This window comes from Hoplias malabaricus, chromosome Y, assembly GCF_029633855.1.
Source record: "Hoplias malabaricus isolate fHopMal1 chromosome Y, fHopMal1.hap1, whole genome shotgun sequence".
In the NCBI taxonomy this organism is placed as follows: domain Eukaryota; kingdom Metazoa; phylum Chordata; class Actinopteri; order Characiformes; family Erythrinidae; genus Hoplias; species Hoplias malabaricus.
Window position 1 is genome coordinate 63,382,617 of NC_089820.1, and position 10,097 is coordinate 63,392,713.

Consider the following 10,097-nt stretch of genomic DNA (forward strand, 5'->3'; position numbering starts at 1 on the left):
GCGTGTTTTGATGACACAGCTCGACACGTAGACTTGAGCAGTAAGCCCAAGTCGATCTGGCTGTAAGTTTTGACAAGGTTCTCGTCCATGTTCTTCCACAGGGGCCACAGTTTAGATCCTACTGCCAAAAGGCCAGCCTGAAAAGACATTGAGGGGAAGAGCAAAGTCCTACAGCGCTCCCTTGTGGACAAAAAAAAAACCTGCTGTAACTTCACTAGCAGAATACTTTCACTTAAAGTTCTTCATCCACAGAGTAAACATCTAACCACCAACATATGGAACACTGTACATTAACAAGTGAGTAAACACACAACACTAATAAAAATAAAATATATCAGAGACCACCCACAGATAGCGTTTCTTTTCTTTGGTTGTAGATCATCAACAGGTAACATATAATAACAAAGGAAAAACTGTCACAGATAATATGACTGGGCCATGACATTTGCGCCGTACATATATTAACAATAAAGAAAAGGGTAAAATCATATAGCGTTTAAACCCATGTACATTTATTCAAACATTCAAAACCATTTTCACAAAATACACATATTCACAAAATATTACAGAATGCATTTTTGCAAAAGCACCTCACAAGCGATCTGAAAACAATCAGACACTGGTGAGACGCTGTGGATTGAAGTATTCTGAATTACAAGGTTTGTATTCACCACATTAGGCTCTGTACTGCTGAATAAATAATGAATTTAGAGATGCTTACTGGCAATCTACAAACTACTCTAGTCACTTATTTTGCAAGCCGTGTGATTTATCGTGTAAAATCAATGAGTGAAATCAAAGTAAATATTAATAATGTGAAAACCTTTTACAAGAATGAATACATCCATAAAAGCTGATTTTGGCCGGCGTTAGGAGGCGGTTTGTCAAAGTACAGTACATCATCCCAAAGTGTAACCCATGATTTACCGCGGATGTGTAAGTACACTGACGTACCAGTAAACCTGTAACAAGAGGGGGGCATGTGGCATCTCTGGTTATTAGATGTAGACCTAATAATGTAACTAGTAAAGTAGTTTTGTAGTTTTTTTATTAATTCTTTTTTGAGCTGTATACGTTCATATCATTGCACAAAGTAACTGTGTACAGTGACTCAAATAAAGTGTTACTAACTTTTCTAAAAGCAAAAATAAAGCTTGCTAATGAGAATGATGTCATGCTCTTTCTGCTGTCTGCCACAAATTAAATGTTCCTCACATCTAGAATATACCAACAGTGCATCGTCACCTGTTTAAACCAGAAACATATCTCATTTATCGACTTTAAACTGTGGATCTAATTTACAGAGCTAGAACAAGCTGATTTATTTGTACAAGCTCGAGAGAAGAAATATTGACTTCAAAATAACAAAAAAATATATATATTTAATAGAAACACTTATGTTCTTCATATACCTTTTCATAATTTTCTCTCCTACGCGGGTTGGTCAGTGTTGCAAAATTCAGATATTGTGTGGCTAGAGTATTTTAACTGTGGCTTTCTAGCACAACAGAGCAGTATCCCATAAATTGATCACCGTTTCAGCCTGGGGTTCACTGACCAAGAGCTGGCACAATTAATGACTTTCCACAAAGCATCTCCTTTAGCACGTACCTCTGCATTCAGCTGTGCAACAGTATGGATTAGCAAGGTCATAACACCAGCCCTTCCAGTGGAGAGGGGCAGAGGCTCGGTTACCGTCCTCTGCCCCGGGTAAGACCCAAGCATCAGAAACATTCCCACTCAGAGCCCTGACGTCATCCTCCTCCTCTAAGAAATGCTTTTAGAAAGGCATGCCGCCTGTGATTTGTCGTGCCACCTGCTCGTCTGTGCTCTCCTCCTTCTCGCTCCCACGCTCCTTATTCCAGTCCTTTAGGCCCTCGGGGAGCGAGGTGTCTTCATCCATCCCTCCCGTGCCCTCCACGAACTCCTCGTATGTTGATTTCTCCGCAAATGGGCGCTTGCCCAATAGCTCCACCATGTCGTTCTTGTCCAGCACCTCCTTCTCCAGTAGGCGCAACGCCACCTAGTTGAAGCAGAAACCCAATCAAACACAATACTTAAAATTTAAAGAGCAGACCATCACTCACAGTAAATGAAGAACAAACATACTTTGTAGTCCAGGAGTTCGTAAATCTGTGTATGCTCAATAGACTTAACCCAATAAACGTGTATTTAAATAATGCCTTAAACAGTGTGTATCATGTTTTCGCCAATTCGTCCATACCTTCTCCACCTCTGCCTTCTTCTCGATCAGCAGTTGCTGTGTGCGTTGATATGCTGCGCTAATGAGGCTTCGCACCTCTGTATCGATTAGGCGAGCGGTGGCTTCACTGTATGGCTTCTCTAGAACCATCTCTCCCTGCCGAGGGAGGTCAAAGGACACCTGACCCACCTTTTCATTCATCCCAAACTGCACTATCTGTGGAGGCAAGCAAGCATATCAGCTCATATATCACCAGTTAGGTTCATTTACACAGGAGAACTATCTAAATATTCAATAGAACTGACTTATGACAAGTTTATTCACTGCATCATTGTACTTTTTTTCAAAAGCAGTTAAATCCTGTCAAACCTGTGCGTATGCACTCTGAGTCACTTTCTTTAGATCGTCTTGTGCCCCAGTGGTGATGCGACTGAAGAAAATCTCCTCTGCGACACGCCCACCCAGAGTCATGCACATCCTGTCCAGCAGCTGCTCCTTGGTATACAGGTATTGCTCTTTGGGGAGGTACTGAGCATAGCCCAGGCCTTTCCCACGAGGAATAATCGACACCTGAGGAAAGATTTCAACATTAAATATTACAGTGTGTACGAGACACCTATAACAGAATAGGGCTTAGTTAAGGAATTTAAGGACGCACAATATCAGAATCATATCATTGTTAGCTATACACACAGCTCCAGGGACCTGGAGGTTGTGGGTTCGATTCCTGCTCCGGGTGACTGTCTGTGAGGAGTGTGGTGTGTTCTCCCTGTGTCTGCGTGGGTTTCCTCTGGGTGACTGTCTGTGAGGAGTGTGATGTGTTCTCCCTGTGTCTGCGTGGGTTTCCTCTGGGTGACTGTCTGTGAGGAGTGTGATGTGTTCTCACTGTGTCTGCGTGGGTTTCCTCCGGGTGACTGTCTGTGAGGAGTGTGGTGTGTTCTCCCTGTGTCTGTGTGGGTTTCCTCCCATGGTCCAAAAACACACGTTGGTAGGTGGATTAGCGACTCAAAAGTGTCCGTAGGTGTGAGTGAATGTGTGTGTGTGTCTGTGTTGCCCTGTGAAGGACTGGCGCCCCCCCAGGGTGTATTCCTGCCTTGCGCCCAATGATTCCAGGTAGGCTCTGGACCCACCGTGACCATGGACTGGATAAGGGTTACAGATAATGAATGAATGAATGAACTGTAAGCTATATGTTTAGATTTTAAAGATATTTCAAAACGATATATTATTTCTTAATTTACAGTTTAAGTGACACTGATAAATGGCTGAAATATCTTGACTAAAATATTATTACTTTTAGCTACATTTCTCCATAATGCTAATTAAGTTATATTTAGTACAGGTTTGTATATTTTATTAATGCATTTTAATCTTGGTCAGCATGAGTATCAGAATGAGTCCACACTTTCCATATCAGTGCATCCTTAAAGCAAGCTTAAACAAAGCTGTGTCCCTACACATACATCCTAATGAATCCAGTAATATTCTGTGCATTAGTCATATCCTACAGAGTCAGGATTTTAAATGACTCTGTATTTTGCTTTTTGAGGTGAATGATTGCCAAAGTATGCCCACACAAAATATATTGCATTGTGAGCATTACAGCACTGCTATAGAAATGCAAAATGACCTTTAATAGAGGGTCTGCATGTTCCAGGAACCACCCAGCTACCGCATGTCCTGCCTCATGGTATGCCACAGTCTTCTTCTCCTCAGGCTGTAATACCTGTGTCTTCTTCTCCAGGCCTGCACACCCACAGAACATCCATAAATCCTCCGCACTTTTATTACAACTCAAGAGGTTAAACACTGTTCTTACCCCACGAGACATTGTAGGGTTTTGAAGCAGTATGCAGCATTTCTTTCCCATATCAGGCTGTGCTTACATAAGAAACACGTTCATGCACTCACCTCCGATCACGCGCTCGATGGCCTGCTCAAAGTGTTTCTGGGTGATGGCATCGGAAAGGTGGCGAGCTGCTATCAATGCTGCTTCATTACAAACATTAGCGATGTCAGCACCTGCCAACAGTAGAATAATAGGTGAGTTAGCTGGTATTAATTGCCCATGTTACAAAAGATAAACATCCTATGATTAGACCATATGGTGAAACAAGGAACACGGATTTGGCATCCCTTAATAATCTGATATAAGCGCAATACACCAGCTTCAGTGTGTGGAAACTATTGTCCACATTATCTGCAAACAAAACATCCCAATTTACTCTAATATACATTTAGCATAAATGATTCATGCAGAGGTTTCAGCATCAACTCATGAAACAATTATCATCTTTACAGCAGAGAGTGAGTTTGGGGAAAGAAAAGAGTGCATTTGCCACTCTATTGGCAATATGTTAAATAGCTGTACAGTTTAAAATAGCAACTGAAAAACAGAACAAAAATATCACACAAGAACTATGGACTGGCTTTACTTGGTATGGTGGAAGGATGTGATATTGTGATGTGAATATTTTCATTAAAAAACTAGAAAAACAACAACTTAGCCACTTACCTGAAAAGCCAGGTGTAAGGGCTGCCATTTTTCTGGCCAGAGTTTCTTTGTCCAGCTCTGTGTCTAGCTTCAGGGGTCTCAAATGTACTTTGAATATAGATGCTCTACCTTTAATATCTGGAGGACCTGGACAGTGAAGAAATGCATGACAGAGAAATGGTTAATGCTTTAATCCATGCCCTAAAGTTGCTTATATTTATTCCATAGACATTCATTAACTCCAGCCATTGATAGAAAGTATGAGTTTATTACATCTGTGGGGGAAACTTGTAAAAAGTAATGCTTAACTAACAAGGGGAAAGATTTATCAGAATCTTTCAGGAAAACCTTAAACGTAAAGTCAATGGATCCAGTGAGGTCTTAATAACTGCTTCACACACACAAACACTGAAGGGAAAGTTTCCCAGATGTAGCCTAAACCTTGATTTTACACTGCCGTGCAGTTTAGTGCAAGATAAGGTTTAAGCCACGTACCTATATATATCTGCCTGTCAAATCGCCCTGGTCTCATCAGTGCTGGGTCCAGGATATCCGGTCGGTTTGTGCCAGCAAGAACCACCACATTGGTGGCAGTATTAAACCCTAAATGGAGCAAGTATAGGGCAACATTATTATCCACACCATTGAGCTGTATTGAATACAGCTTCTGTTTAATAACAGTCCCTCTGTTATTACGTAATAACGTCAGATACATACCATCCATCTCCACTAGTAACTGGTTAAGTGTGTTCTCCTGCTCACTCTGCCCACCAAAATTGCCCCTGCCTCTCTTTCTTCCGACAGCATCGATTTCATCTATGAAGAGGATGCAGGGTGCGTTCTTACGAGCCAAAACAAAAAGGTCTCGAACCTGAGAAAAATAAAAAACACAATGCAGAGTAGGACTCACACACTGATCTAAAACATGTTCAATAAAATTAACGCCATTGTTCAATTCAGATTAATTCCCTCTGTTAACACAACACTTTAATGACAAAAAAAGAGGTCAGTCATGAAACTGGTTCATGAGCTTTTGAAAACTTTAAAGTCTTTAAACCCAGCTAAAACCAATCATTCCTCAATTACCAAGCAGAAAAAGATTATCATTGGAGCTATAAGAAGATAAACACAGAGACTGAAAGAGTTGTAGGCATTTATGGAGAAATGGACCAAAACAACCCAATTAATCTACAAATCTGGCCCATCTTGTAGACTGACATGAAGCAAGCTATTTCTCATGAAAGACCACCATGGGTGATGTTTAAGTATGCATAACAAATACCCACATTCTGCAAGTATTTTTCGTTTTGTCGAAAGTTAAACTTGTTGAACCTAGATGTGAGGAAATTCAATTGGCAATAATACTATTTCCATGCAGATATTAATTACCCTCACTGTCAAAATACAAACAAACTAGTTCTTGTGATTGTGAGTTCACCTACCCTGGCTGGACCAACACCCACAAACATCTCCAAGAACTCGGAGCCATTAACAGTGATGAAGGGGACGTTAGCTTCACCTGCTGTGGCCTTCGCTAGCAGAGTCTTTCCAGTACCAGGAGGTCCAGTTAGAATGGCCCCCTAAAGTCACAGTGTCAATTAATCTATTTGACGTTTATTCTTGGGGAAAACAACATGCACAATTTGAATTTATTCAAAGGTCAACTTCATAAGAATGTAATAACAAGGCTGACAATGTAATTTATATTCAATAAAGTATTTGGGAATGTTTTGAAAATTATTTGAGCAACATATTTAGCAGCAAGTCTTAGTTTGCTACCTTGGGAATCTTGGCACCCAGGTCCTGATACTGCTTTGGGTTCTTCAGGAAGTTCACAAACTCCATGATCTCCAGCTTGGCCTCTTCACAACCAGCAACATCCTTGAATTTAACATCTATTTCATCCCGCAGCACTTTGGCAGTAGTCTCACTCACACTGAACAAACCACCCATGCCTCTGCCGGGCCGCCCAGCACCTGCTGGTCCCCTTCGCAGCATGAAGAGCAGGAAGCCGATGATCAGCACAGTGGGAAGCATGCTCAGGAGAAAAGACCTGGGGAGAACAGGTGATATTTGAATTCCTCTACCACAATGATAATTCTTTTCCTTTAAAGTACTGCAGAAAAATCAGTGTCAAAAGGCTTGGCCTTACCCATCACTCTCAGTGGAGTAGACCACCGGCAATCGGTTCTCACCCTCAATACCCAGCTCCAGCTGAGCGTTCTCTAGATTTCGCTCAAAGGTGTCCACACTGCCAATGTTGAACCACACGTATTGCTGTTAAAAGAAATTTGTTTTTTTGTATTTTGGGTGAAGAACAATAATACAAAAACTATATAGAACTTTTAATGCACCAACATGGAGTGCTGTTAGTGTAGCATAGCGGACAACACCACAGGCCCCAACCAGAAGACTATGGTGTGATTCCCAGCCCTGAAAATCATATCTCGCTACACCAACACCAGTATTTGGGCAAGGCTGCTAACATCACAGACATTTTGTGACATAAGTACACTGCTCTGGACCAAAGCACCCCCCTCCCCTCAGATGATACAAATTAACTCTTTACAGCACTTGTTATGATTTCAGTTCATATCTGAAGCATCAGAAAAATGTTCTGAATGAATGACATAAGAATCGTCTAAAAAGAACGAAGCAACTAACCCCATCCACTGGTGCTTTCCCTGGAGGGAAAATCACTTTCACATAGCGCTTGTTCACAACTTCCAACCTGTCAACCTGAGAGAACACAAAACAAATTTCAGTCCTACGCTTACAATCAAAATGACTTACATTACTTATGAAATCTACAACTACAAACTCACAACTCCTTTTGCAAGGTAACCGTTCACAAAGTCTTTCCAGGTAACTTCTTTCCCACCGTCCCGTAAGAAGAAGTAATATGTCACCGCCGTCCAGAAAGCTGCAGCACTTATAAAGTACATACGGAACTCCTTATCATCCCATGGAATCTCACCCTGCGAAAAATAATACGACAAAAAAAATAATTATCAAAACTGAATAATGGTAAACATGATGTACTGTAACAGCTGACTTTATGAACGTTTAGGACAGCGTATCCATGGAAATATCAACATCAATCCAATACAACATTAAAGAATGATTCTCGCCTATAAATAAAATGACAGTAGCAGTAAATTATAGTAAACATTGCAGGCATCTTCTAGCACGCTGTATAACACTGTTCTTGAAAAATGACAGACAAACCTTTTGGAGACGACTGTACCAAGTGGAGTCTTCCTTCCTTCCTCCTCTTTTGCCTCCACTCCCTCCTCCACTACCTCCTCCGCCTCCTTCTGATTTCCCAGTTGCCTTTTGGGCATTGCTTGGCTTGCCCTCTGAAGGCAAATAGTAAAATTGAAAATACAATAGAGCATTGTTTTATGCCTGTAATGGTGCCTAGCCAGTTGATTTATACGTATAACCTACTTAAAAAAAAAGAATGCATGCTACTAAAGAAACAATACCTTTGGCCTCTGCACTGGGTGGTTTGGGCTCGCTGTTCTTTGAGCTGCCGTTCTTGCTGTTTGGGAAGTATTTTTCAAATCCTTAGAGGAAAAACAAACATAAGAAAACGGGAAGGAGAACAGTACTGCCTAAACGGAGAGCAACATTTTATGTAAATTGCATACCTTTTGGAGGCTTAGAGCTTAACCTTCTGTAGGCTCCCAGGAACTGGGAGAGCAACATTCCCCTGTCAAAAGTCTGCAGCACCTCTTTGTGAGCATTTATCTGAAAAACAGGCAATTGGACCCATCTGTGACAATGAACACACACAAGGGCACTAGAGGCAATGAGCGTGCACACACACATAGTGATGGGCAACCGGTGCCCAGGGAGCAGCTGAGGGGTTAGGTGCCTTGCGCCCTGGATGTTGAGGGAGGACTAAGCTCTGGTCCATCAGTCACCCAGCCAACAACCTTCCAGTTCCAAGCCAGGTTCAGTATCCATGAGGACTGTGCCACAGCGGCTGGGTTTACATGAATACATAGTAAGATGCTAAATATTAAGATACTTAGCCAAAGACAATATTTAATTTTAACGCTGATTGATTGTACTATATAAACTTTTTAAACATAAGGTATCCAAGAAAGCTCCTGGAGCAGTTAAGCCCAGCCCATTCTTGCTGAAGCTAAAATGAATGTTGGATGCATCTTAAAACTAAGTACAATTTAGGGCAGCCAATCAAAACAGAACTTATTTACAAACATGAGTCTTAAAGGAACCGTAGCATAACCTGTTTAACTACAACAGATAAAGAGAGTTGGGAATATGGTCATGCACATTGTTAAGATCAGTAAACCAAACAAGCATTACAAACTGGGCTCCAGCAGAAAATGTCAAAAACATATATTTAAAATTGGACCGTTTTAAATATTAGCATTTATTTTAAAAAATATTAAACAGGTATTTTCTTTTAAACGTAGTCCCTACAGCACAGCCAGGGAACGTTTGTCCTCAGTAATACAATCATGAAGTTGGCTCTTCCTCGCCAGCTTTTAATTGGAATTGTCCGTTCCACCTTAAATGCTGCAGCACCGACTATTGGAATTGAAGCTAACTTCAACTCTAACGTTATATCAGCAGTAAGAAGCTTCAGAGGTCGAAACAAGAACATTTTAGCACTATTGAAACGCTGAGATAGTAATATATAAAACATGGGAAAAGAGGTTTATTATAGAACACTCAGTTATATTACCGTTAGTAAGGTTAACGTTAATGAAGGTTAAAGCTCAGCTGTCATTGCCCAACGTTAGCCTACAGGCTAAAAGCAATAAAATAGCACCTTACCACTTTCCCGCCGTTTGCTGCTCTGTAATGAGGCAGAAAAGCACTGAAAACGCTCCTGCAGCCTTTGGAAAGGCGCAGAAATGTGTGTGCCATGTCAGCACCACACAGTGAAGCCCAAAACCGAACACAAAACTGGACTTAAGGTGGAGGGTGCGAAGCACAAACAACTTCAGGAGCCATACTAAAAAGCACCAGCTAAATAATCTACTGCGCATGCGCACTTAGTCTTTTCGCAGATCTTCAAATCATAGATAAATATAGTTTTCCAAGCCTATGATATGTAAGTCCCAGGATTTACACAAGTCTCACGATTTGACCATGCTATGAATGATTTAAAGTGCCAATTTTCTAAATGTCTTAGTGTGTTTCTTTTTCTGAAGTAAACTAATATTCAATTTGTCCACTGAGATGTGTATGGCTTTATGTAGCAAACATAATCCAAGCAATATTTTTTACAAAAACGCTTTTTGTCATTATTTTTGTTTGAGTTAAAACTGCACTATATTTGGCAGGTCTGGGGAATTAGCATTTTGTAACATGGATTGTACTATCTTTCATTTCCCTGAGAAGGTAAATTTGATCGTGAGT

At 40.9% G+C, this 10,097-nt stretch overlaps 1 protein-coding gene across 1 annotated transcript; it reads right to left on the reverse strand.

The window, feature by feature from the left end:
* Positions 1-498: 498 nt before the first annotated feature.
* Positions 499-9,683, reverse strand: LOC136678621 (mitochondrial inner membrane m-AAA protease component AFG3L2-like). Its single transcript, XM_066656674.1, has 17 exons — positions 9,510-9,683; positions 8,351-8,450; positions 8,186-8,266; positions 7,926-8,056; positions 7,523-7,675; positions 7,362-7,436; positions 6,850-6,974; positions 6,477-6,750; positions 6,140-6,277; positions 5,415-5,568; positions 5,193-5,300; positions 4,719-4,844; positions 4,115-4,225; positions 3,834-3,949; positions 2,573-2,773; positions 2,225-2,419; positions 499-2,023 (listed from the first exon to the last, which is right to left on the reverse strand). The coding sequence occupies exons 1-17, from the start codon at positions 9,600-9,602 to the stop codon at positions 1,781-1,783; spliced, it is 2,424 nt and encodes an 807-aa protein (XP_066512771.1). The 5' UTR covers positions 9,603-9,683; the 3' UTR covers positions 499-1,780.
* Between the last annotated feature and the right edge of the window lie 414 nt (positions 9,684-10,097).